Genomic DNA, 27853 nt, shown 5'->3' with positions numbered 1-27853 from the left:
GGATCGCCAACAGTGGACGTGCCGCCGTGAGCCCCTCTCCCGTCGTTCAGGGAGAAGAAGAGGAGGAACTGGGCGGTCGTGTGCTTTGTGCCGGCTTTTGGAGCCAAGACGTTCAAGTCCAACCAGGCGCTCACATGGATAATGGTAGAGAGAGGTCGGGTGAGCATCTGAGCGCGAGCGACCCGGAGTGCAGGCCACCCTCCCAGTGAGCGAGTGACACGGAGTGCAGGCGACCAATTGCAGCAGCAACATGCTGGCCCTGGCTCTCGTTATATACAAAGTCGAAGATCCCCCCTATAGCCTTTAACACTGTTGGGGCAAGTGCTGTTCCTGAGCAGCACCTACGAAGGCCAACACAGCACAAAAAGGGGGTGGGTGTCCAGCACCACTCTCGACTGCCTTTATCTCTCTCGTGGCAAAGTTTAACACCACACCAGGTACTCATTTGAGGCTGAGTCGACCTAGAGGAGGCCAAGGACCGGTTCAGATTATCATCACTGGTGTTGGCTACGAGTAGAAATCGATCTCGGATCGCCCGGTTTGCAGCGCAGAGCACTAACTTCGACATCACCGCTCCCCACACAACAACAACCGCCATTCGCCACTAAGTGGCGGTGACGTCACCGCAATGCTTGTGCCAGGCTATGTGCACCTTGAGGCCACGTGAAGTATCGAACGCCCGCTGGCAGGAGGTCACGGGGCAGACCCAGGTGCCACGAGTCGACTGACTGAGATGACTGGCTGATACACCACCTGTGCCCCCTACTATGCCAACTTGCTGTGCTTTAGCCACCCGGCGCTCCGCTCGTTGTTGTGAGCATCGCTCCTCCACCCTCCGTTGTTATTGGAGGGCGACTGCCTCCAACTGCCCAGTAGCAGCGTCCTTCACGAGCCTCCTCCACAGAGGCCGATCTTGACACCGCTGGTACCAGTCATCTACAAGTCCACTCAGCTCCACATCCTCCTGTACCACATCACTCCATCTCTTCTCCAGCCCGTGCCGTGCCCGTTTAGCCCCCTCGATCCGGCCGAACAAAAGCTGTTCAGGCATGCGGTGGCTGGGCATGCGGGCTACATGGCCCAGCCAACACAGCCTTGCCTGCCGGAGGAGCTCACCGATGGGACTTTGTCCAGATCTTTCAAGGATTTGTGAGCGCCTCACACAATCCAGCCTGGTTAAACCCAGGATGGATCGTAGGCAGGCCAGCCTAAATGTTTATAACCGGCGAAGATGTTTCATTAGGGGGGTCCACGTTTCGCAAGAATAGAGAAGGGAGGGAATGACCGTGGCCGAAAAGACCTGAAGCTTCGTGCGGAGCGAGAGACCAGGTAGCTTCCACACAGCGTTATGCAACCGATGAAAAGATAATGCCGCTCGACTGATTCGGAGTGAGACGTCTGCTGTTAAACTGGAGCCTGTCATGAGCACACTGCCGAGGTATGGGAAACTCTCCACTCTCTCTACAACTGCCCTATCACCAATTGGGAGTTTTGGGGGTGGAGTGTCCAATGGTACAAAATACCCAGGCAGGTGCTTAGTTTTGGTGGGGCTGATGGTAAGGCCCCACCTCTTCGTCGCAAGCTCCAGGTTCAGCAGCAGCGCCTCCAACTCCTCCTCTGAGTGAGCAGCAATTAACAGATCATCGGCATACATAACATGGTTGAGCAATAGGGAGCCATCCCTTGACCACACCCGGGCATCGATCAGCCTCCCATTGTATCTGTAGCAGATTGAAATTCCTCCGGTACAGTTGTTGAAGGCTTCACGAACTACGGCGAGTTGGGGATAGAACCCGCGGAGAAACCAGGGCAGCAGCAAACCCCCCAGTAGTCTTTGCGCGATGGAGGCGTGTGCAGTGCACACTCTGGCCCAGGCCGCTTAAACCGCACGTGTGTCCCCGTGTTCCCATCGGGCAAATGCTCGCCGCTACTGCCGCCTCTCTCTGCTTCTCGCTTCGTTGGACTGCAACTCCTCCGTTGCCGGCGGTTGTGCCGCACGGGTGGGTCTGAGCGATTTAATTAACGTCCATTACCGCATTCGATTGAGCGTGCTGTTTGGGCGAGAGCCCGTTGCGATTTTACAACCTTAAATTTCAAGCGTGTTTGCGCGTGCACGTTTATTAAATTGAAGGATACCCCTTTCGGGTGAAGCGGGGAACGTTTTAAAAATAATTTCCATAACGCGGCACAGCAGCGCGGACGTGTATAACAGAGTGGGGCAGTTTGGGTAGAGAGCTAAAGTCGTTATCGTCCTCGCCCTCAAAGGGGATTGCGATGCGTAGAGGGTGCTGGGGGATGGGACGGGGAGCTGCCGCGGCTCTTGAGGATTAAAGAGGAGAGAGGAATCGTCGACTCCGCAGCGGCGTCGCGTTTTGGCAGTAAACGTGCGGGTTCGGCGTCGTTCAAAGAGCCGATGACTCTCATCCCTTCTCTCAGAGTGGATGCGTTTTATCTCGGGTCTCCAGCTGCCCTGCAGTCACGAGCTTCGCTCGTGTTCGTGATTTGTGTTGGAGCTCCCTCGTCGCCGTTGAGGTTTCTGCCCCGCTGAAGGGATGTTGGCAGGCGCAGCGGCCGCTTCGGTCCGGTCGCGCCCCATTACTGTCCCTGTTCTGGTGGTGGCCGTGAGGAGGCCACCGGGGGGCCGGTTGGTAACCATCCCGGTAGGTAACATCCCGGGGTCGCCGGGGGGATTCGGATCACGTGCAAACGCAAACTCGACAAGCTTGTAGCAACTGACACGCCGCCCCCGGGTAAACGAGCGGAGGGGTTAAATGAGCTTCGGGTTGGAGCGCGGTATACGTTGACACACACAACACAACCCGGGGGCAGGGAATGTGAAAAGCGTGCACGTGGCGCCACAGCAACTGGGAGAGGTGTGAGCATGCCCCCCCCCTCCCACCCTGGGTTATCGGTCGTGCAAGTGGAGACTTCTGTCCCGGTCCTCTCGAGTTCTCACAAACAAAATCAACGGGGAACAATCGCATGTTGGCGTGCAAACTGAGACTTTCGTCCCCGCGGAAAATGTTTAGTCCACACAAACCAAAACACGAGGACCTGTCCACAATATTCCGTGAGTCCCCCGCCCCCCGCGGGCGGGGTTTTCCGCTGGGGCCCGCCGGCGCGTTCCCAAATTCTGTCGCAGAGCACTTTTGTGCAGCGCCTTGAATCATCGCCGGGCAAGACAGGCGGCTGGAATGCCGTTGTGACGAATACCAAATGTGGCGACATCACGTGGTGTTGTGACGCCACATGGTGTTGTGACGCGGGGTGGTGTTGTGATGCCGCAGTGCGGCCCAGTGGGGGGTTGTGGCTAATGTAACCATATTTATTTATTTTAAACGGATAATATATCCTGGATAGAATATTTGCAACAGGTTTTCGATTAATTATATCTTTGGAATTGATTGCATTGATGTGAATGTGGGTTACAGGCTTCATACTCAATGCATCATCACAATCATTGTCATCATTATGAAATCATCATCATCATCATCTCAAATCTGAGGCTGGTGAAATGAGCCCTACGCAGTAATAACTGATTGTTGAGCATTTAATGCCTCATGCACAGACTTGTCCCCTGCCATAGGATGGAGTTTTATTGTATCTTGACTTTTACTTGCAGCAGGTTCTCTTGACTGAGTGCACAGTCCGCTGGTTTTTAATCGAAGATGGTGCACGACCATCAAACCTTGGCCACTGTGTGTGCACCCATAGAGAGAGGCTGCCGCCATGCCAGAGAGGTCACCCGTGGGCTGCACGTGGACCCGGGTTAGGGTTATATGTAGGCCTGTGAGGGTTATCTCCGCTGGCATTCGCAGTCACAAGGCACCACCACGTCCGTCTGTCTGGCTCGCCGCGGTATTTAAAGTGCACCGCCTAAGCATCGTTCAGGGCGCACGGTCATAGACGCGGCTTTTAACGTTTATATATATTTATATTTTATGGTTGAAGCCGCGGCGGTGACGAGAGACTCGTCGCATGGCCAGGCTGAGGCCATCGCCGCTGCACAAGAGGGGGCGCGGATTTCATTGTGACCTGCTACGAACGCAGCGTCCTCGGTGATGCCGCCCCAGCGCTCTTTGATGCTTGGTGCACCTGGCCAGCTCTCGCTTTCGTTGTTTTAAATCTCTCCATTCGTTGCCTGCTCTTGAGAATAATGACGACGGTGTGAGGGGGCCCGTGGTCTCCACACCACGCGAGCACTCGCGCCCCTCGGCCACTCAGAGTCCACCTTGCGGCTGTAGATGCCGACGCCGTCCTGGCCAGGCAGCTGGGCCCAAGCGGCCACCGCTCGGGCCGCGCCAAACGCCCCAAGTTAGCACGAGAACCAGAAATCGTACATCTCGCGTTACAGTGTAGTCGGTGGTGAGCGGCACGGTGCACATTTCACGAGGCACAGCTGCAGGACTCCAGGTTGCATAACCCGTGACCTGGAGTTAACCAGGGAATTATCTTCTGCAGCTGCGCGACCTCTGCGGTTTTATGCGATGGCAGTAATGTCCATGGAGTATGGGTGGTGAATCCACCATCCCTCTCGCGGTCCTCTGACGCCACAATCCGTCTTTCTCTCCCTCCCTCCCTCCCGGCAACCGAGCCGACCTCGCATCTCTATCGCCACGGTGGTCGTGGCATTCTCCCCTTCGCCTGCCATTCCATCGCCAAAGTCTTGCCCATCAGTGACCAGCAGTTAGATGACAGCGTTAGGTGAGCAGCGTGGTGGCGAGTTTCGTCTTTAATTTGTGCACCGCTGCCAGCGCGCGGTCCCTTTGCCAATATCTAGGGGGAAGACGACGACAGTTTATCTGCGTGACGGTGCTGCTTCTCAACACCCTCACTCGCCCTGAGGACCTTGAGAAAGCAGCAGTAACAGCAGTCACAGCAGTAACAGCAGCAGTAGCAGTAAGAGCAAAAGCAGCAGCAGTAGTTACAGCAGCAACCTCCGCAGCTCCAGTCGCTCTTGCAGCTGATTGGCTGGAGTCGTGGAAGTGATGACGTAATGCCGAGCAATCGAAGCCATGCCCACGTCCTCGGTGTCTCACGAGGACACCCGAATTTCCTTCGTAACCATCACGAGATAATCTAATGATGGTTACCGCTGCTGCGTTGGCAGTGGTGCGCAAGAATACATGATTCAACACGTCAAGAGCACTGTAGACTCAAACGAAAAATATATAATCGGCAACGTTTCAGGCAATGGCCCTTCTTCATGGCCAGAGAGACAAATTGAATGCTGAGAATTACGTTTTGGAAAAGTTTTGAAAGTGAATGTTTCTACATTTTCTCTTCCAACGTTACGCATCACGCTGTGCTCGCCGGCCGCCGGATTTTACGAGCACATCGTCTGTGCCTGCGGCACCGCGTGGCACCACGTGGCACCGCGTCGCTCCGAGTGGCACCGCATTGCTCCGCGTGGCACCGTGTGGCACCGTGTGGCACAGCACCATGTGGCACCACGTGGCACCGCGTCGCTCCGCACGGCTCAGTGACGCCGCGTCTTGCCGCGTTTCCTCACGCCAGGTGCTATACAACCTGTTCCGAGCCTTCTCCACGATGAAGGTCGTCACCTCCGTGGACGTGCTGCTCGGCGCCACCAAGTTTCTGGTGGTGGGTCTGGGCGGGGTGCTCATCGGCGTGCTGCTGGGCATGGCGGCCGCCTTGACCACGCGCTTCAGTGACCACACTCGCGTCATCGAGCCCCTCTTCGTCTTCCTCTACAGCTACCTCGCCTACCTCATCGCCGAGATGTTCCAGCTGTCCGGCATCATGGCGTGAGTGCCCCCACACACGCACACACGTGGCTATGTGGTGTGTTTGTCTCTGTTGTGTGTGGGTAAACGGTCTGTGCGTGTGTGTGTTTAAAGGGAGTGGTAATGTAGTGGTTAGTGTGTTGCACTATGAACCCGACGATCCGAGTTTGATTCCCGTTTGCGGCCAATACCAGTGGCGATTATCTGGACCCTAGGTCGACCCAGCCTCAAATGCGTACCTGGTGCAGTGTATAAACATCGCCACTGGGGAGACAAAGGAGGCCGGTCATGGTGCTGGCCGCCCACCCCCTGTGTATGTTAAGGCTATACGAGGGGGTGGGGGGATATTTGTCTTTGTGTAACTGACCTCGCCACCTTCACGCCGGGTGGGGTGCAAGCTGCGCTCACTCTTTCTGCGTCGCCGCTCGCTGTCGAGGCCCAAGTCGGGGGGTGGGGAGGGCGGCAGGCTCCGGTGCTGCTTCACAAACAGCCGCTAGCTGGGCCGCAGCTCCGGCCCGCGAGCAGGGGGGGCCTATCTGTCCCGGCGGTGGGCAGCAGCACCAGCGCCAGCGCGGTTGGGATGATGACCGAGGGTTTATTTGCTGCTGTTTTTCCATAAACGCCGGCGCCCGTGGCGTTTTAAGAATTGCCGAGCGAGCGTGAAGAGGTGGTCGTGTGTTTACGCTTGCGGTTGGGTTTTTTATTGTCATTTTCAATTCCAGCCCCATTCGTGTAACGCTCGTTATCTCATTGAGGGAACGTTCGATATCTTATCTACAAGCAACCCTTCATAGGGTATAGGCTGCTACTGCTGTTGATGATGAAAGTGTGCAGATCGCACGGAAACCGCTGTGCGTAGAGAGGGACTGCGGGGACACAGGGGACAGGAGTCGAGTGTGGGGGCAAGCGGTGACGTAACCGCAGGTGTCTCAGAGGTCAGAGCATGGAGCCGGAACCACCAGGATCCTCGGTTCAAGTCCAGGTTCGGACCACTCGCGGTTTAGACCGGATTCACCAGCGCTGCGGCAGCCAGTTGATGATCTCTGCCGAATCAGTAAGTACTCCATGGAAAAAAGCGTCTCATAAAAATTTCGTTCAGCCCTTAATTTGGGAAAAATTATAGCTCTGGGATTTAAAAACACGAACATTTTGGATTGGCTGTCACACCACAAACGAACTAAACTAAACTTTTTATTTTAACAGGTAATGCCCACAGCTCTTTTTCAAAAGCGACCTGTCCACAAATGGTAGCTCAACGAGGTTGCTTATTGTGTGGAAATGTATAGTGGCTGAATACTCTAAATGCGTGATGTTGATTCTAAATGTGGAGGGAAAAACCAGAGGACCGGGAGAAAGATCCACGCGACCACAGTGAGAGAAAACACGCAAACTCTAAATATACAACAGGAGTCAGGGTTGGGATCAAACCCACGACCTCCTGTATACCAGGCAAGGTAGTTAACATCTCGCCACCGTGGTACCAATCCCAGCCAGGGGTCGACTGAACCCATCACATCCCAGCAGGGCCAATCTCCTCGCAGTGTAGGAAACGCGCTGCCTGGTTTTGTTCAGGCTAATGAGGCTCCTTAGAGGTATTTATTAAAAGCAGTCCAGTGTGGAAAAATCACTACTACAGCCTCCTCCATCGCTTCTCCCCCTCCCCCTCCCTCCTCCTCCTCCCACTTTTATCCTCCACCGGTCTGATGAGGTGCCAACCCTAAAGGCCACACGGGATGCCACTGCGCAGTGAAATTCCCGAATCGATTCTTCAGCTCCACTAGGCGTGATGTTGAGAGCATCGATTTTTGGAATATAAAAATATGGGGGGGTAAGGCCCAAAGGAATTGGAAACGGAACGATGCCCCACAATCCATACAAGTACGTCACACGCCTACTTGCTGTCCTGCCTCATGCACCACCTGGTGCGAGATGGAAACGAAACATACAAAGGGAGCAACAGCGAGAAAGAGACCATCGTGAATTTGTCGTGATTGTTTATTTACTTACATGTGACTTGCTTACTTTTCCTATACTTTGCACTCCGATCGTTTTGTTTGTATTAGTTGTAACTTTCTGACCCGTCCCCTACTGAACATCCGTAAACAAATAAGAGCTTCATAGCTCGTCGGATTTCTCCAGGATAAACAAAGATTCTGATCCTGAATTGAATCTCGACGGATCGTGGTAATCCGTGGCATCGCCGGGGGCTTTGGATCGTAGCAGGTGAGGCCCTGGGTGGCTGTTTCTTCAGCCCTCGGTCTAACAGACCTCGGATCGTCTGCCTCCCCTGTCACGACAGGGTGCGGGATGCAGCAGCAGTCGTCCGCCGATTTTGCCGTTTGTGTTCCCACGCTGCCCCCCCCCCCCCACACGCCGCGAGCAAACTGGGCACGGTGGCCGCAATGCGGACAGCCTGATAGCTTGCCACGCCGGTGCGAATGCGAGCTTCTGAAGAGCATCCTGACCGTGTTCATCGTCATTATCGGCCATGATCAGTCCGCTGCCGGATGAAGGCATCCCGTCCAGGTTTAGAAGAGCATGGAAATAAAATCCGCAGAAAGCACGCGCCTACGCGGGAGCTAAATCCTCACGGCTCCGCGCAGATTGAGTCACCGTTGCTTTGCTGTTCCTGTCATCCCGTGGCCAGCTCACAATACCAGCCCAGAGCACCTGGAGTTCTCTGGCAGCCTCCCACCCAGGGACTAACCGGACACAGCCCTGCTTAGCTCCTGAGGGCGGAATTGGGAGCGGGCGCATTCGTGGCGATCTGTTCGTCGCCCGAGCGCATGTAGAAATTTTCACTTCACTTAATGTCTCCGGCGTTGTGTCCGAACAACAATCGAGCATCCCCAGCCATAGTGGGTTTCAAACGTCGATTAATTGGACCTCTTGTGTCACTCGCTCCGACACTTTAGGGCGCTGGAGAATGTGAGAGGCTGCACTCGTGTAATGCTGTGCATCATCCCGCACCTCTGATTAACGCGGTTGGCTACGTACCGTGCGAAAGACATTCAACATACATGCATAATCAGAATATGTATTCATGCTGGAGGAATCCTATGAGTTATCAAGCTCTTTTTCACAGATGTTCAGTCGAGGCACGGGGTAAGAACGTTATAACAACAAACAGTACAAAAACATGATAGGTGTGCAAAGTACAAGAAAGGTAAACAAATCACCCAAACAAATACAAATAAAACTGAACATCCCCATCCTTTTAGACAAAGCCCACCTGATGTATTAACTTATTCTTTTTGGAAGCAACTTGGCCACAAAGGATAGTTCAATGAAGTGGCTTATCATTTGGACATTTATAGCACCAAAATAATCGAAATAATCTCAATGAAAAACTGGAAAACCCGGAGAAAAAATCCACGCGACCACGGGGAGAATATGCAAAATCCAAATATACAGGCACCAGGGTCGGGATCGAACCCCCAACCTCTGCATACCAGGCAAGGTAGTTAACATCTCGCCACCGTGACGCCCCTTAGTTTGATTATTATCATTCTCCGTGTTTACCTGCAGTCTCAAGCCTCTCCTACTGGACGGCCCTGTCAAGTCTTTTGCTGTCGGGGGGTCAATGTTACCGCTGGATGTTTAAATGTTTTTCTTGCATTGGGATGTTTGGCCAACACCAGTTCCATGACGTCTCCTTTAGCTATGGGAACAAACCCGGAAGCCAACACTGTACGGGGGGAGAGAGATCGGACAAACTCTACGCAAAAAGGCACCCGAGTGGGGAAATCGAACCCACGCCCTCTTTGCCGTGAGGCACAAGCGTCGTCTTCCGCTCCGCCCGGCGGCTTCAGCCGGCCACGGTTTTGCCGGCGAGCCGCGTCGGTCTGCGGGCGAGCGTTGTGTGGCGGCACGTGTTTCCGTAGCGATGCCTGCGTCTTCCCCGTGACCTCCGCTTGGTGAGCCTCCAAACGGTTCCACGAGGTGACGGTCGGCGGCGCCGCCATTGAGAAGGGCCAGCGTAAGCGAGCGGTCGTCATGCCTGCCTTCCCGCTATCTGTCTCTCGGTATAACGATTCAAAGAAAAAAGTGAAGCTTGTTTGCTTGGGTTGAACCATTGTTGCTGTAAAAACTAAATTCACTGTCAGAGGGTCGTGCGACTGGTGGGATGCAAAAACGCTTCTTTATTTATTTATTGCTTGTAGAGATGAATGTGGATGGGAAGGGGAAGGCGTCTTGTCCGCTTATTGATTTTGTGACTCAACCCATTCCATGTGCCTTTGAAGTGCATCGAGCCTGATGACACAGGGACTGTTACGATGCCATCGCCAATGTAAGTGACCCGTGGCAGTAGCTCTTTGCTGCTGCTGCTGATGCTGTTGTTTGGCTGCGTGTGCACGTTTGGATGCACATTAAAGTCAGTGGCTCATTTATCCTCTCTGGAAGCCCGTAATACAGATGTCCCTGGGTTAATGTGTCCCTCCCGAGTTGCCTGTGAAGCTACACACGCAAGCCTCTCTTCAAAGGTGTTCTTCTCAATTCATTGATCCTCCTGCGCACGAATTATTTTCACAATCGATGAAGCATCCGCATGGCACTGTAAAAGGCGCAACCGCATATTACTTGACGACGCTCGCGCTGCACTGCTAATGGGGCTGGGTTAACGAAGACGCTCGCTCTCTCGCTTGTAAACTCCCCGATCGGACTTCGTGGAGGATGGCTCTGGGGCGTTCCCCGGGTGGCCGAGCGCCGGTGTGCCGCCACTCCGGCAGAGGGGTCATCGCGCAGAGCACGACCGCCACCGCGGAGACGGAGCGACGGGGGTCGGTTCCCCGCGCAGGAGCCGGCGTCGCGCGATCCGTGGCATCGCAGGATCTGTTAAAAATGGCGGTTACGTGGGGAGATCGTCCAGCAGTTGATAGGCCATGGCTGACGGTGACCTCGCTGTGCCTATTTCGCTCTGCTGCCCAGACCCCTGCGGCTTCTGGCTCGGCTGCGCATGCAGAATCGCCTCTCTGAGAGCGATTTAGCCGCGCGCGTGGCACTGGCGCCATCCTTCTCATCGCGCAAGGCTATCACCACACAGGACAGCGATGTCACGTCTCGTACGCGCAGGCTGCAATAGTTTCACAGCAGGGGGCGATGTTGCTCCTTTGAAGCTGCCTGTAGCTCTGTATAGCTGTGTGTAATCCCGGTTGAGTAATTTGAAACATTTGGAGGGTGACGCGACTCAACAAGGAGGCCGGTGTGTGCCAGTGGGCATCACGATGCTCCGTGCGACGCTCCATGTGACGCGGCATGCTACGCGACGCTCCGTGCGACGCTCCATGTGACACGTCGCCCTGCTTCGTGCAATGCCCCCTTTGACCCGACACTCCACGCATGCCCCCCCTCCCCTCTACCCCCTCTCTCTCCCCGCCACGCAGGATGGTGGCGTGCGCCATGAGCATGAAGCAGTACGTGGAGGCGAATGTATCGCAGAAGTCGCACACCACCATCAAGTACTTCATGAAGATGCTGAGCAGCGTGAGCGAGACGCTCATCTTCATATTCCTGGGCGTGGCCACGGTGAACGGGAGCCTCGAGTTCAACTGGGCCTTCCTCTCCCTCACGCTGGTGGCCTGCCTCGTGTGGAGGGCCCTCGGTAAGGCTGCTGGAGTCAACGGTCGCGCCGCACCCCTCCTCCGGCCCTCGTGCTATGCCCGTTTTTTTCTTTCTTTCCCCTTCTTTCCCCCTGCCGTCGATTTCCCGAGCCGTGCCAGAACCAAACCCGCGACGATTCTCTGTCCTCACGGTGACAACCAGATCGTTGTTTCACCATCACGCTCTCCGTCTGGTCGAAACCGGCGACGCAACTCCCCTCACCCCACCACTGCATTCGGCGCTACGCAGCCGCGTTCGTGGCACTCGTCGATGGCGGGCATTAGAACCGATTGTCTGTGAATGTGCGTCTCCACGATTTGATTGATTAGTTGGAGATTCCGGCCGCGTTAAAGCTCCTGTTACCCCAGTACTGTTCAATCTGTAAGGGTCGATTGTGACACCGTCGTGCATCATCTACCTCGCGTGTCGACTCGTTCGTCACACGTCGCATGTCGGTGGCACGGCTTCACTTCTGCAGTCGAAAAGCAATGCGCGGTGCTCCCAGAGCCGTGCCAGGCTGACCTGACGCACCGCCCAGCACGGTTTGGTTGTATGGTGGGAAAGAAAGCAAGCGATTTAAACTCCCACACGGCTTCCGGCACCGCCGGTCCATGTTTCACCGCACGCGGTGGAACCTTGTGGCCATTCCTTTTTAGCGAGCACAAACCCTCCGCAAAAAAACTGTCAATGTCACCTCGGTCGGCATCGTGCTCCCTGGCTCCCCCCGTCACTGCCGCTGAGGAGCGTGTACCGTTGATCCGAAGCGGCATTGCTTGAACCGCACGGCCAACGTTTACGATTCAACAACTCAAACGTGGCTCGAGTTAAAATCAATGTCGTCTCACTATCTGGACAAATTCGTTATCTGCACCGAGCACAGGAGACTTGAATCCACCTCTGCCAACCTGACTGGAACAGCAGAACTCGCGAATTAGTTCTGCAATGCACGTTCCTGCAATTGCCGTCAGAGCCGTTGGGCTCGAGATGCTCGCGCGCTCGCAAGCACGCGGTGATCCACCGTGGGTTGGGCCGCGTAACGTTCTGACTCAGTTGGTGTCGTCAGGAACCTCCACTACCCGATGCGGCCAATCAAAATAAATTGTCATGTGATGCTTAAGTGCTCAACGAAGAGCCGATTGTGATTGTGCGCATGGCAATTTAACTTGGGGGGGTGGCAGGAGGGTGGTGTTTGTTATTTACAGATTTGGTTTATTGGTTGGCACACTGTACCGTTACTCGAGCAAAGCGCGATCTGTGAACCAGTCTTAGGTGTCGTCCCAAACCCCCCCGAAACCCCCCGTTTTGCGACACACACACACATATATATTCGGTGTAAATATTTTTCTTTAAACGGTATCCCTGGATTTATAATTATGGAGGAGATTTCAAATAAACCCAGTGAGAGGCCAGAGTGCCGAGGTCACGGCGTGATTCTGCCCGTAATGAGAACCGCGCCGTGAAACACCACGGATGCGAAGATAACGTGACGATAACGCAGGGTGAACGTGGGGTAAACGTGGGGTGAACGTGGCGCGGGGCCACATTACAAACGCTCGAGCGGGCGACATCGGAACGAGTCCAAGGGAGGACCACACGGGGGGGGGCAGGGGGGTGGAGTGGCTGTAGACGTCATCGTACGGAGCTAGGGGGGGCGGAGGCGGGGGGGGGGGGCATTTGTCCCGCTCGTGTGGCCCCTTGTCGCGGGTTCGACGTCACGGGGGCGTTGACGATGGGCGACGTGGCCGCCGTGTGCCCAGGCGTGGTGGTGCTCACCTTCATCATCAACCGCTACCGCCTGGTGTCGTTGACGGCCAAGGACCAGTTCATCATCGCGTACGGCGGCCTGCGCGGCGCCATCTGCTTCTCGCTCGTCTACCTCCTGCCCGCCGACTTCCCCAAGAAGCAGCTCCTCATCACAGCCACCATCATCGTCATCCTCTTCACCGTCTTCGTGCAGGTGTGCACGCCCTGCAGTGCCGTCCCCATCGCGCGCACTGGGGCCTCCTTCATGCTGGGCGGCAGGGTGGAGCGGGGGAGGAAGGGTGGAGCGGGGGAGGCAGGGTGGAGCGGGGGAGGCAGGGTGGAGCAGGGGAGGAAGGGTGGGGGGGGGAGGTAAGGGTGGAGCGGGGGAGGCAAGGTGGAGCGGGGGAGGGAAGGGTGGAGCGGGGAAGGGTGGAGCAGGAGATGGAAGGGTGGAGTGGGGGAGGCAGGGTGGAGCGGGGGAGGCAGGGTGGAGCGGGGGAGGTAAAGGTGGAGTGGGGGAGGCAGGGTGGAGCGGGGGAGGCAGGGTGGAGCGGGGGAGGCAGGGTGGAGCGGGGGAGGCAGGGTGGAGCGGGGGAGGCAGGGTGGAGCGGGGGAGGCAGGGTGGAGCGGGGGAGGCAGGGTGGAGCGGGGGAGGAAGGGTGGGGGGGGGGGAGGTAAGGGTGGAGCAGGGGAGGCAAGGTGGAGCGGGGGAGGGAAGGGTGGAGCGGGGAAGGGTGGAGCAGGAGATGGAAGGGTGGAGTGGGGGAGGCAGGGTGGAGCGGGGGAGGTAAGGGTGGAGCGGGGGAGGTAAAGGTGGAACGGGGGAGGTAAAGGTGGAGCGGGGGAGGTAAAGGTGGAGCGGGGGAGGTAAGGGTGGAGCGGGGGAGGCAAGGTGGAGCGGGGGAGGCTGGGTGGAACGGGGGAGGAAGGGTGGAGCGGGGGAGGAAGGGTGGAGCGGGGGAGGCGAAGGGTGGAGCAGGAGCGGTAGGATGACAGGAGAATGGTAACACTCGTGATTCACGACAAGAAGTGCCTGGTCTCGATTCCAGACTTAGGTGCCTTTCAGGGGTGTATGATCTCCCCCTGTTCTGCATCGGTTTCCTCCTGTAGGTAAACGAAACGTAGCGCGTAACCGGTATTGGCGAGTCCGTGGGTCGGCGTGTCCGTGTAAAGCCGTCCGAGTCTCGCGACCGAGCGTTGCGTTGCCTCTGCCGCGACCGCAGGGGATGACGATCCGGCCGCTCGTCGACCTCCTGGAGGTGAAGAGGAAGAGCCGGAGTCCCCCAACCGTGAGCGAGGCCATAACCGTACAGGTGAGCCCTGCTCGCCACCACTGCCCACCGCCGCTCTCCACCACTCGCCACACACGCACGCATGGAACTCGACAACAACATCCGCCATTCACCACTAGGTGGCGGTAACGTCACCGCGGCGCTTGTGTAAGGAAAAGTGCTTGAACCTCACACAGGTCCAAGTACTCATTTTGAGGCTTAGTTGACCTAGTGGAGGCCCAGGACCGGTTTAGATAATCGTCGAGCTGCCGCTCCCCACTAAAAACTCAACGCACTCACACACATACAATCGCCCTCTTGCTTAACAGCAAGAGGTGGGTCTTCATTCGATTCCCGCTCACGGCAATTAACAGTAGTGAATATGTGAACCGGTCTCTCCAGGGTCAATTCAGCCTGAAATGAGTACCTGGTGCATTGTGTGAACATCGGCACTGGGGAGAAAATTGTGACCGGGCGTGGTGCTGGCCACCCATCCCCTTCGTGTGCCATGCCAGCCTTCATATAGGGTGCCATGGTGACAAGATGTTAACTACCTCGCCTGGTATACAGGAGGTCGTGGGTTCGATCCTGACCCTGATGTCTGTATATTTTGAATTTGCATGTTCTCCAGTTTTTCCCTCCAAAATTTGAATGAATACGCAGCATTTAGAGTATTTGGCTGCTATGCATTTCCACGTGATAAGCCTCAGTGTTGAGCTATCATTTGTGGCCAGGTCGCTTCTAAAAAAGAACGACATAGCTCAGTGGGCCTTACCTGCTAACATAAAAAATACTTTTCATCGTCACGTTCAGCTTTACAAATGTACTCCAAGCTCCTGGTGGCAGTTGGACTTACGAAATAAATTGCATGGGAGGTGGCCAAAGTTGCCTGAGCCGGCGACATTAAGATCCTGAGAGTTTGAATCCTGGGTTTTTAGCCGCCCACGATAAAACTTGATTGTGGACCTCGGAGAATTGATGATCACCGACGACTCCACGCAAATAACATCAACAGCTGAGTGGGGGGAGGGCTGTTTCACTCCAGCCTTGGGTGCGCACCTTCGGTAAAATAAAATAAATAGTTTAGTTTTAGTTATAGGCGCTTGCTAACAGCACTTTCCCCAAATAGTCTGTTGAAGGATTCATGGGTGATCTTTGTATTAGCGGTTGTGATGCCGTGTGTGTGTGTCTGTGGGTGTGTGTGCGGTAGTGTTGCGGTTAGCGCGCTGCGCTACGAAATTGCCCCAACAGTCCTTTCAAGGATACACGGATCTTTGTATTAGCGGTGGTGTTGCTGTTCATGTGTGTGTGTGCGTGCGTGTTTGCAATTCCTCGCAGTTCCTGGACCACCTGCTGGTCGGTATCGAGGACGTCTGTGGACACTGTGGCCAGCACTACTGGAAGGACAAGTAAGGGCACATGTCCATGACCCGTGTGCCTGTGACTTCGTGCCTCGTGCGTCCGTACCCTGTGCGCCGGTGCCCCGTGCGTCCATGCCCCATGTGTACGTGCTCCCGGAGTGTTTTGCGTTGTCGAGTTTCGTTCCCATGGGGAGTTTCCTGTGATGGTGTCGTGACCGCCCCGACTCTTCTGTAAGAAGCAAGAGTGGCTCCGTCTCAATGTGGCTCTTACCTTGGGCAACTGAAGGTGATGGTGATGTTGATGACATTACTTTGGAATACGAGTGGAGTGACTCGTGTGCTGCGCTCCAAACCAGGCGACCCCAGTTCGATTCCCATCCACGGCTCACATTGGTGGTGAGTGACATCCGAACCAGTTGCTGGGTCCCCACCGTACTTCACCTTCTCGCGCTGACCGACTGGTGAAGTATGGTCAAAAATCCCGTTGACTGACATGGTGCGGGGGAGGCCATCATTCAGCAGTGGATTTACAAAGATCCCGCGAATTACTTTTTTATTAACATTTGGGAGAGATGATTCGGAATTGATTTATTTTTGGTTCAATCGTGTGGGTATAATGTAAACAAAAATGGTAACTATAACCCTCCACCACCCGACAGAGCCAATCAAATCAAGTTGCCACATGGGAAAATGTGGCACCTGATATGGTTCTTCAGTCTTAAGTTTTTCTTCAGACTGAAGAGAGTGAGCAACATTTGTGACCAATGGTTGATCGTACCGGACCCTGCATTGCCCCGAGACACAAGGAAGCAAGCAGTGGAGGCAACTTACCAAACGTTGTGGATTCGTTCCCAGCAACGCAAAGTGAAGCGATGTGTCAATTTTTACTAAAGGCTGAAGTTAGTTTTTGGTTACAAAAAAAAGGATCCCGAATAATTCAGGCAGCATCGTCGGTTGTCATACGGAACCACATTCCAATTCCTTTATTGATAAATTTTTCAGTTACCGCGCGGCGTTCTGCAGAATCTGCCATTGCGCGTCGATCAGCCCTGCCCGTGCCTTTTAAAGTGGCGGAGCGCGCACCTCTTCTGTCCAAACGAGGCGCTTCCGTAGGGCGCAGGAGAAACGGCGTTAACATCGCCCCCCTCCCCCGCTTTCGCCATCGTCAGATTTGAGAAGTTCAACAACCGGTACCTGAGGCGCTGGCTGATCTGCGAGCGCACGCTGCGTGAGTTCAACTTCGTGGCCATCTACCAGAAGCTGGAGGTGAAGCAGGCGCTGGAGCTGGTGGAGAGCGGCAACCTGAGCCGTGTGCCGTCCACCGCCGCATTCATGTGAGACACTCGCGTCCATTCATTCACACTCACTCACACAATGCACGGCCACTCGCTCACTCTACAGTGGCGTTGATGGTGTTGACGGTGGTGTCTGTGGTGGCAGTGGTGTGATACTGGTGGCGGTGTTGATGGTGGGGTGACAGTGGGGTGACGGTGGTGGTGCCGCTCTGTAGGAATGAAGCCATCACGGAGCCATCTCGCCCGCCCCCCGTGGCACTCAAGCAGGTGGTGGACGTGCGCAAGATCCTAAACCAGCACATGTACAGGACCCGACAGAGGGTGAGCAGCGCCCGCACTCACAGCCGGGGCTGCTGCGCCCCCGCACGCGGGCAGCGTCCGGGTCTCCACGCGGCCCGCCATCGCGGTCATGCCGCACACCATCCGCGGTCGCCGCTTGTTGCGGGAGTCCGCGGTTCAACCGCTAAATACAACCGCACGCCAGTGGACGTTAATGGTCCTACGGCGTCGTTCGATAAGGGAAGTCGGCCGTTGTGCGTGGACGTCACGGTCAACATTTTCCAAATAAAAAAGAAATGTACACTGCAAATTGCTCAGTTGGGATTATACAGAGGAGCGATCGTCAACCCGCCCCTGCCTACTGGCACTGGGGGTTGCGTATACGCTGAGATGTGACGCAATGCGCTCTCGCTTACCAAGCCTTTGTTGAAGCAAGCCGGGCTCACGGGGCGAGGCACGGTTACCGCGCGTGTCACCGAGCGGAGAGCTCACGGGGCGAGTCACGGTCACCGTGCGTGTGCGCGAGCAGCTGGCGTCGTACAGCCGCCACACGCTGCCGCTGGACCAGGAGAAGCAGGAGAAGGAGATCCTCATCCGCAGGAAGCAGTTCCTGGACATGCAGCGTCAGGTGAATGGCGCTGCACGCACCTCAGCCCATACCGCCGCTCTGCCTCATGAGCTGCATCGCCGCTGTCATGACGATAGTGTAGTGAATCCAACTGAATCGCAGACGTTGTCTTGGGAGCAACACTATTTATTACATCAACTCAACACACAACATAGCGTAACCTACACTCGGGTGTTGAACGCCCATCTAACCACGCTACGGCAGAACTAGACACGGTCCTGCTCTCCCGGTCCGGACCACGAGCTGGGTCCCGGACCGCGTGGCTAGAGGCTTCTTCAACCCGACGTGAATCTTCATTCACCAACGGGTAGGAGCAGGCTCCGCCCCTCGCCCCGCCCACCTTCTAGATCTCTCGAGCTCTTTCCCGAAGGCTCCCGAGAGCTCCTCTATACCACGTGACCACCCAGCGGCCCCCGTCTACCGGTAGCCCCCCTCCAATATCATCTGGTCACGTGTCGGCAGGTCAACCAGCGTATCATGCCCCAACGTAACCCTGGCTGGCTGATGCTCCTTCTCGCTCCCTCACCAGGAGCCTGTACCGCACACTGTACGCGGTGCCTCCGCGCTGACCAGCGCTCACCCAAGCCTGGTACTATGCCCAGGAAGCGGGCTATACTTAATGACAACACAGTATCCGCCGTGGCCTCGCAAGCCCGGCACCACACAGCGACATTCACAGTCACTACAATAGCAACAACAACAACGATGATTCACGGCCCATGGTCAATCTACCGCTGGGTGAAGGGGCTCTCCGTATCGTGTCAGCATTTGGCAGTTGTTTCACCGATTCGGATTGTACACGCAAAGAATGCCCCCCCCCCCCCGCCTTACTGGCAGACCGATGCCCACTGTCAGCTGTCCAGGTGCTGAGTTGCCTCGTGGCCACACAGAAACAGCAGTGGGGGGGGGTGCCCCTTTCAAACGTGTTGAGACACGAAGTGATGGTCGTGTGAGTCGGTTCGTACATCTCCAGCGCTCGGGGCAGCATCACTACAGAGGAAGGGCGTTTCTATCAAGCACCGATCGCTCGTTGTTGTCATCGCGATACTTCCCCATGCCGGCCACAGGGCCGTGTGGGATTGTGCAGGGGGGGTGCCGGCTCGGATGCCACTGATGTGAGGCGCTGCTGGGAAGAAACCCCAGGGGGGCAGCCGGCCGCATTTTAAATTGAACGCTCGTTTCTTTAGAGCTGATTTTTGCGTGCGTTTAACTTTGTTGTCCCATGCACGGCACCTTCCGATTTAGCTCGGTCGGCTACGAATGGTGCGAAAGAAGTTCCAACATCGTACACTCGGAGCACGGCACGTTAACCACCGCGCACCCCCCACCTCGTCCAACAGCGGATCGACAAGAGCCGTAACTAACATAGAGGGGTTAGGAGTACGGCTGCCATGCTCCCTACCACCACCACCGCCACACGTAGTGGGCGGCTGCCGTGCCCCCCACCACCATGCATAGTTGGCGGCTGCCGTGACCCCCCCCCACCACCACCACCACCATCACGCGTAGTGGGGGACCCCCGTGGCGCCTCCACTGACCCCCCCCCCTCCCCCCGTTCCGCGGAGCAGGATGTGAACCACTCCCTGCTGTGCGTGCCGCCCATGCCGGGGACGCCGCCGACGATGCGCCACCTCCCACGCCACTTATCAGGTCGGTGGCGCCGCTCCCAACACACGCGGCAGCCTTCAACGTTCACACTGCAGTCACAGGATCGTCATTGTTACGAAACCAAACTGTTGTTATGATTGTTATAAAAAAAAGACAGCTTTATTTACTCAAACTATTGTAGAGCACTTTTACTTGCTGTATGTACTCCATTCTTAGACCGTGGCTGAATGCACTTTCATAACTATATGAGCTATCATTTGTGGCCAGGTGTCGAGATGCTAACGACCTCGCTTGATATACAGGAGGACGTGCATTCGATCCCGACCCCGATGCCTGCTCTATATTTGGAGATTGCGTTGTCTCTCTCCTCGTGGTAGCGTGGATTTTTCTCCTGGTTTTTTTCCCCCACATTTAGAATCAACATCATGCGTTTAGAGTATTTGGCTGCTATAAATTTCCACATGATTAGCCACTTCGTTGGGCCGCTTCTGAAAAAGAGATACATTCCTGGTGAAAATAGTTTATAGTTTTAGTTGATAACTGCTGGGATGGGACCGCCCCGTGCTTTGACGTGGCGGTGCCGGGTCCCTTCCTCGTCGACATCGCGGCCGTCACGAGCCGGCCTCCTCCCCGTGTCTCTCGTCCGCCCATAGTGAGCGAGGATGGAGAATCCGGCGAGTGGGGCGGCAAAACCTTGCCCAAAATCGTCGTCGACCTGGCATCGCCGCTCTCCGGCGACGTCAACTGGGGGGTCATGAGCCCCCCGAGCAGCCCCGAGACCGACCCGGGGACCCTCTGCCAGAGCGGAGCGCCCGGAGGTTGCCCGGAGGTCAACGGCGGCACCCACCCTGGCCCCGTGGCCCGTTCGCAGTGGCCGAGCGAGCGGCTCCGCGGCGGGACCGAGGCACAGTCGCAGAAGGGAAACCGGACGGCCAACGGCGCGGACCTGCACATCCCCACCAAGTGCGACGCCAACAGGGGGCCCGCCGCGCCCGCTGCGGCCACTCCGGGGAGCCGCGAGGCGAGGCCCGCACTGTTGGCCACGCTGAACGCGGCGACGGGGGTGGTGGACGCGCGCACGGTCAGGCCACCGGCCTACGCGGGCCGCTCGGTGGATGGCCCGGGCAGCGAAGACGAAGACGACGACGTGTTTGAGGAGCGGGCGGGGGCTGCTGGAGCCGTGGGGACCGCGTGCCGGGGACGCGAGCTCGCGGAGAGGGAGGTCATCCCTCTGCTAACCACGAGGTCCGTGTCGGACCCGGGGCCTCCGAGCGACAGTGGGGTTTGATCGCCGCACGCCGGTATGTCCCTCCCCGCGTCGCCCTCCGCTCCGGCGAGACCGAGGCAGAGGAGTTGTGGATCTCCAGAGGTCATGATGGCGAAGCGCAGCACCAGCGCGTGGTTCGTAGACGCCGGCGACGGCGGGGAACCAACGTCATGGTCGGAGGAACCAGCACCCCCCTCGCTCACCCTCTCTTGCACTCGGGCATCACGAGCAGCCGCGTGGTTTTTGCACTCCAGAGGGTCGGGGGGCGTCGTCGCCTGCAGCAGCAGCCGCGAGAGCTTCCGGCAGTGCCAGCAGCAACCCCATTAGCCAGGTTTGCTGCCCTGTGTTTTGAAAAGAAATATGCACTCAGCACTTTGAGCAATGCCAGGTCGATGTTTTGTGTTTTTTGTTCTTTTTAACAGATGGGAGATGAAGCAAGGATATATCTGGCTGTCTCTCGTCTTGTCCAGCAAACACAAAATGCATATTCCGCAGCTTTCCCCGCTACACGCAACGTCACACCAGTGCTGTATTTGCAAGTTAAGACAACAACGGTACACTTCGTTTGGAAGCAGGGGTAGACATCAGTCAGGCGTTACCGCGCCCAAACTCCCATCATGCTATGCAGTAGTATTCCATCGTTACTTGCAAGGGATCCACTCCGGCGATGCTCGTGAAAAGTACATGTTGTGGATAATGATATTGGCTCTATGAATATCGTACGCGCAGCATCTGCAGATGCTCGTAAAACTTCAAGAAGTTCTCTTTATCTCGCTCATCACTTTATCTTTCGTCACTTTCTTTATTATAACTTTCTCATCACTTTCCCTCTCTCGATGCGGTAGTCACGTACAGTTCCAGATGCAATTCGTGTATAGCCAAATTCGCGGATGGTGAACAAGAAGGGTATTACTGGATTAAAGAAATCCATCCCCCAGAATGAAATGCGCTCGGCTGTTAACGGCACTTTGAGCGCGCGTGGGCTCGGGCCGCGTCTGAATGAGCGCTCGTGGCCCTACACGTGCAACTTGCTGCGCCGCACCTCTTGCACTCGTCGGGACCTTAAGGGCATCATGGAGAAATTATGACATCTCGCCTGGAGCGTGCGACAGTGTGGTGCACTGCTCTGTCCCTTCCTCTCTCTGTCTCTTCCTCTCTCTGCCTTTCCCTCTTGCTGTTCCAGTTGCAGCAGCCACCCTTGCGTTGTGCGACGAGGGTGAATGGTCACGCTGGCCACATCTGGGGGTGATGAGAAATAAATCTGCGAGCAAAGAAAAAACCTCAGAGTTGTGCGAAATATCACGCGATTTTTCGAAACATACTAAATGTTTAACGGCAGACTTTGACTTTATAACATTTCTCTCCAGTTTTATAGCAGTTAATACACTCTTACGATAATGTATTCCAGCCCAGTATAAAAAAATGACAGTTCACTGATGATTAAATTATCTTGGTATTGTGAAGCTAATTCCCCAGAATGCAACCTCTAATGTAGAGGCGTAATGCAACGGGCGGCTGCTGGCTCCTGTTATCAGGGTTTCCATTCTCGGGCTACAAGTCCAGGTGGACGACAAAGGAACAGGAATGTGCGGCAGTGCCTCCATCATCAGCGGCATCACCGTCATTATCACGCCCAGGCGGTGGTGGCTGCGCTGCTGCACGTGGCAGCTGTGATCCAGCGCTGTGGAGGCAGCAGCGAGGGTTTGGTGGATCGCCGCACAGATGGGGTGTGAAACTCCCTTTACCCGTTGGGCTTCGAGGAGGAGCCGAACCCTGGCTCGCAGGAGAAGTCAGTGCTGCAAAGTGGACGAATCGCCATCTGTTCATTCCATCTGTACGGGGTGGGGGGGGGGATAGAGTATTGCCCCCTCGCATGCGTGAGTTTCTCTGGTTGCTGCGGTTTCCTCCCACTTAATAACAATACTTTGAATTTAAATAGCAGTGTCATTCATGCCAACAGCATTCCACAATGCTGTACATGAATTATTTATAAGGACCAAATGCCATATACGTGCTTGGCAACGCACGGCGCGAAAGAAGCCCAACACACACACACACGTACACACCGAGCATTAGAACCCCTACCACTCCTACCAAGCAAATTAAAAAAATGGATAAACAAATTCAGAAATGGCACCAAAATAATTAATAACAAGAAAGTTATCAATAAACACATCTTATTAGTCATTGGCTGAAAAAATATTATAATAAAACCCAATGCAGGACCCTCCTGAAAAATAGTAATTCGATTCTGATAACTAAATTAATATTTTTATGATTTTAAAATATAATTAACTTGTGCTCCAACTGTTAACGACTCAGCACACCACGATAGCTGAGACTGGAAAATCACAGTGGGGGCTCGTGCAGCCCCCTCCACCGTGACCCACCCAGCCGCTAGTGGTCAGGGGTCTGGGCAGCAGTGGCGAGCGGGGTGCATTAGTCGGGACAAGCGCAGTGGAATGTGCCGACTACCACAGCCGAGGTGGCCCCCAGATGGCACCATGGGGGACACAACACCCCGTGGCCACTTCAGGCCACCCCGTGGCCACGTCAGGCCACGCAGTTCCCTCCAAATACAAAAAGGTGGCTCGATAATGATTTTGGGTATCGAAACTTGGGAGGCAAGATGCGCTCTGCACCTTGGATTCCAGCATCTATATATGTTTTAGTTTTTTACCATAAACTCCCTGAGATATTTGCAAGTGTTTGCGTGTCATGAGTGAATGGAGTTAAGTTAGAGCTTAAATATAGTGTTAGGGGATATAATCAGCACAATATCTTTACGGTAATGTGTCATATACCAGCACATGTCCACTCACGTGCTGTCACATTCGAGGCTATTGGTTGATGACGAATTCGGTGGAACGTGCCACAAGGCCGCCAGAAGTGCGTATCTTCATCATCACTTGAGAACCAGCAAATTACGCCTGCTCAGTTCAAACGAGTTGGCTCGCCCTTTGATCATATGATATACGATAATACTGCACGTCAACATGCTGGTAGTTCTGTCAGCTTTCTTTATATAGATCACAAGTATAGTCTAGAAAGTCATAGTCTGACATTGAGACATCGTGTGTCAGTCGTGAGCTCAGGTAACTGCCATTGCTGAACCCACACTTCAAGATGCCACACCCCATCGTGAAGACACCGGCAGTGCCTCGATCATCGACTATCGCTTCTTGTGGAGCCGTGTATGGTGAGCACAGATTACGATTCAATGGTTTGCAAAACAATATTTGCAAACCATTTGCAGACGAAGGTGTCCTTGTGGCGCTATCTTGCACAGGCCCCATCGGAACGTCGCGGAGAGCTTCACTGCGGCAGTGTGGTCACTAAAACATCAAGAAGACAAGAGGCGCGATGGTGCTGAAAAACATCCTACGGAGTTCCACGTCGAGAGAAAGCCATAATCTGTGTACAGGAAGGCCTTTCGTGTATCTGGGAAACAACCGTCGCTGATATCTGCGCTCTGAATGTGGAACCGGACAACCGCCCCTTGAATGCCTCCTTAGCGTGCGGTCGCCTGTGGGAGGGGCTGCGGTCATCACGTGGTATAGCTTCTCAAGCCAACGTGGGGGTTTTCTCGGCAGTGGCTATGTCTGCATTGTTACAGGGCCCTTTATAAGCACCAAAATCAGGAAGCTACGCAGATTCCAGCAGCGCCATATGCTGTCTATCCTACGTTCTATCCTTCGTTCTGCCCTACGTTCTATCCCACGTATCCACTCGGCCGAGAGATTGACCAGCGAGAAATTGCTGGACATTGGAGTACGGCACTGCCTAACCGGCATCGGCTGCGATGGGCGAGACATGTTACGAGGATCTCAGACGATCTATCCCATTCCATTGCAGCAGCTCGGGACTGGCGAACTCTACCGGTGCAGCCGGTCACAAGATCGTCCCTTCGCCGTTGAAAAGACCGTAAATAAATAAACTCGAATGCACCGTGGCCTTCCGATTCCCTGGCTGGCAGGAGGTAGCCCAGGAGGAGAGCGAGAGAGAAGCGGGTCACACGGTGGATTGGGACGGCGGGACGGGTGGGGATCAGAACCTTCATAGCGCCCGACAGAGACAAAGACGCTCTGCTGACAGGGACACAGCCCACGTGTCCGTCTACCCCTGACAGGGACACAGCCCACGTGCCCGCCTACCCCTCCTGCCTGCGGTCACTGCGGAATGAATCTATGTCACAGCCGGATCGGTCTCGTGAGCCACTAACCCTCCTGCATTATGAAGACCATACGTTTATAAACAAGATGAAACCGAGGATAACAAAACCACTAACTTCAAGCTTCTGAGGCAGCCATCGCCGTTTCGACGGCCATCTCGGAGCAACCTTTGGGCTAATGAATGAATAATCTATGGTTCTTTCGGTAAAGTCACGTAGATAGAAAAAATAATAACAATACAATAATAAATGAATGAACACAATTGGTAGGAATGAGATCGACTGAGAATACCAAGCAGACGATACTAATGGGACGTAAAATTATTGATGATTGAATCAAATCACGACAACTCGTCCGCGGGGATACATCACCACATACCTAATTATAATTAGTGGAAAGAGATGAGAGGGGAGAGGTAGGAGAGTGTGTGGAGGGGAGTAGAGTGAGATGAGAGGGGAGAGTGTGTGGAGAGGAGTAGAGAGAGAGGGGTGAGGTATGCAGAGAGAGTCCGTGGATGAAGCTGAACACAGCGAGTGGGATGTTGTCGTGCATTCGGGATGTGATTGGGAGGCGATGAGGAGAGGCGGCCTCAGTCCCAGCTCTGGGTGAGAAGTCTCGCAGCGGCCTTCTCGAGCATCTGGGCTTTGGTGACGAGGTCTACGAAGTCTATTTAAGATAGTTATACAATCAGTAATAATCGTATTATTTTATGCAATATATATCTTTGCATTACATATATACTGTAAATGTTAATGTATAATAGCTATGCATGCCCCGTTGTCGATCCGCTGTTGCTTGAAGTGCATCCCAGTTGCAGTCAGTCATTGAGGTTGTTTGACCATACTTCACCACGCTGGTCCGTGTGGCCTTGGTGATGTGACCCAAGACCACTTGAGCTATCACAAATGATAGCTCAACGAAGTGGCTCATCATCATCACTGTGTGGAAATTGATAGCAGCAGCCAAATAGTCTAATCGCGTGGTGACGTTGATTCTGAATGTGGAGGGAAACCCCGGAGGATCCAGAGATAAATTCACGCGACCGCGGGGTCGACTTGATTTTTACCCCGATGGATGTTACCCTCTGCAAACCCAAAGATCCCCCGTGTAGCCTTAACATACTGTTGGGGCAAGTGCCGTTAGCGTGCAGCTGTGAAGGCCGACACAGTGGCACACGAGGGGGTGGGTGACCAGTCGACCTAGGGGAGGCCCAGGACCGGTTCAAATTAGCGTCACCGGTGGTGTTGGCCGTCAGTGCGCTAACCGCTACACCACCGCTCCCCGCTCAACTGTAGACGTACCATGTACGAGCGCCATCTGTTGGTCGACGTTATTTATTGTTTACGTTTTCTAAATCCGTAACGAGAATTGTCTGTCCTGCTTCTGTTAGTGTTCTGGTTTGTCCTGAGATACACAACAACATCCATCCACCCGTGCATCGCGATCCGTGTATTGGCCGCCGCTGACGATCAACCATTGTTTTTTGTATTGAGTCTGTTGTCCTTCCCCCGCAGATCCGATTTGCACGGTTGCCTACGTACGGTGCGAAATAAGTTCAACACACACATACATCATCCATACAAACATGCAAATCAAATGTATTCCCTCGCTCTTGTAGACTCAAGAGGCGCGAGGAAGAACCACAGACGGGAAGGCAGCAGCCACGATAGCCCACAACAGCCCACAACAACATTTGCCCAAGCTCTGCTGGCCTCTACATATGCGATGTTATGGGCCAATGAGTGAACACACGCCCTGTCCCAGGGCTCGGCAACCTTTCAATGGTGAAGAGCAACGTTTGTGTTTGTGTGTTTGTCTTTGACCAAAATTGTTCGAGAGCCGCATCACACGGCACAGAGCGACCTGTACGCAAACACAGCAGCAGTGGCGGGTATACAGCAACATAACAGCAACAACATACATGACTTGAATAAACAACATCGGTGGTTGTAATAAACTGCGTCTATTTCGTTGTTTGTCCCCGTTAGCTATTCTTTAATAACACAGTTTGACTGCTGTACATTTTGTCGTCACAAAGTCATTCCACGGTGATCCCATTCTCTGCCATATTTAATCAGTTATCCTTACGTTCAATTATGTTTTAAGATTAAACAACAAAAAACGGCTTCTCGCAACGGGGGCAAAGAGCCGCCACCTCTGGCCAATCCCACACAGGCGGAAGAAGCGGAGTCTACGTTGTTGCTGTACCGCCTTCTGCTCCTCGACGGGGACGGGAGTTTCAGGACATTCACTCGGTGATCCACCAACCCCTCCCCCGCTGCTGCCTCCACAGCACTGGATTGCAAGCAGCAGCGTGCAGCGAGCGCAGCCACTACCTTGGGTCTAATGATGACGGGGTCGATGCATGTGCAATCCACTTTAATCGCGAAACATCCTTGTCCGATATGTGTGCGATGTGTGTGTGTATGTGTAATGTGTGTGTGTAATGTGTGTGTGGTTTGTGTGTGATGTGTGTGTAATGTGTGTGTGTGCGATGTGTGTGTGTAATGTGTGCGTAATGTGTGTGTAGTGTGTGTAATGTGTGTGCGATGTGTGTGTACCGAGTTACCATGCACGTGGCACGGTCTGTGGGTATCGTTGCTACAATGTTATTTTTCCCATGGCTAAAATTAGCACATCCCATAGGACTGCAACTGAAATGGAAACCCTCTGCTGCCAGTAGCGCAGCCACCCCCAGGAATGTGCTCTGTGTACAGGGCGTAGCGAGCAGCACACGGTGGGTATATTTCCACTTGCGATGCACAGTACCCTGCACACACAATGCGCACGTGTGTGTGCTTGTATCGCACGCACAATCCCGCGCCGGTGCCATCGTAACGTTGATGACGATCAGCGCGCATTCTGATATTTCTCTTCTATT

General features: G+C 54.7%; 1 protein-coding gene across 3 annotated transcripts in view; it reads left to right on the top strand.

The window, feature by feature from the left end:
• Nucleotides 1–26929, top strand: part of LOC144733471 (Na(+)/H(+) exchanger beta-like) — a 67522-nt gene extending 40593 nt beyond the window's left edge. For 2 of the 3 annotated variants that reach the window (XM_078615388.1, XM_078615387.1), the window contains exons 5-15: nucleotides 5518–5768; nucleotides 11132–11349; nucleotides 13106–13305; nucleotides 14315–14404; nucleotides 15701–15771; nucleotides 16893–17057; nucleotides 17234–17339; nucleotides 17827–17925; nucleotides 19494–19575; nucleotides 20187–20778; nucleotides 26591–26929. In XM_078615388.1, the coding sequence (XP_078471514.1) occupies nucleotides 5518–5768; nucleotides 11132–11349; nucleotides 13106–13305; nucleotides 14315–14404; nucleotides 15701–15771; nucleotides 16893–17057; nucleotides 17234–17339; nucleotides 17827–17925; nucleotides 19494–19575; nucleotides 20187–20778; nucleotides 26591–26642 (1926 nt within the window). In that variant the 3' untranslated portion in view covers nucleotides 26643–26929. Of the gene's footprint in view, nucleotides 1–5517; nucleotides 5769–11131; nucleotides 11350–13105; nucleotides 13306–14314; nucleotides 14405–15700; nucleotides 15772–16892; nucleotides 17058–17233; nucleotides 17340–17826; nucleotides 17926–19493; nucleotides 19576–20186 lie in introns of all 3 variants that reach the window. The other variant, XM_078615389.1, reaches the window with a different exon arrangement.
• Nucleotides 26930–27853: the final 924 nt, after the last annotated feature.

The sequence above is a fragment of the Lampetra planeri genome, chromosome 47 (assembly GCF_965212315.1).
Source record: "Lampetra planeri chromosome 47, kcLamPlan1.2.h2, whole genome shotgun sequence".
Taxonomy (NCBI): domain Eukaryota; kingdom Metazoa; phylum Chordata; class Hyperoartia; order Petromyzontiformes; family Petromyzontidae; genus Lampetra; species Lampetra planeri.
The sequence above is the reverse complement of the archived record's forward strand: the minus strand, read 5'-3'. Positions and strand labels throughout refer to the sequence as shown.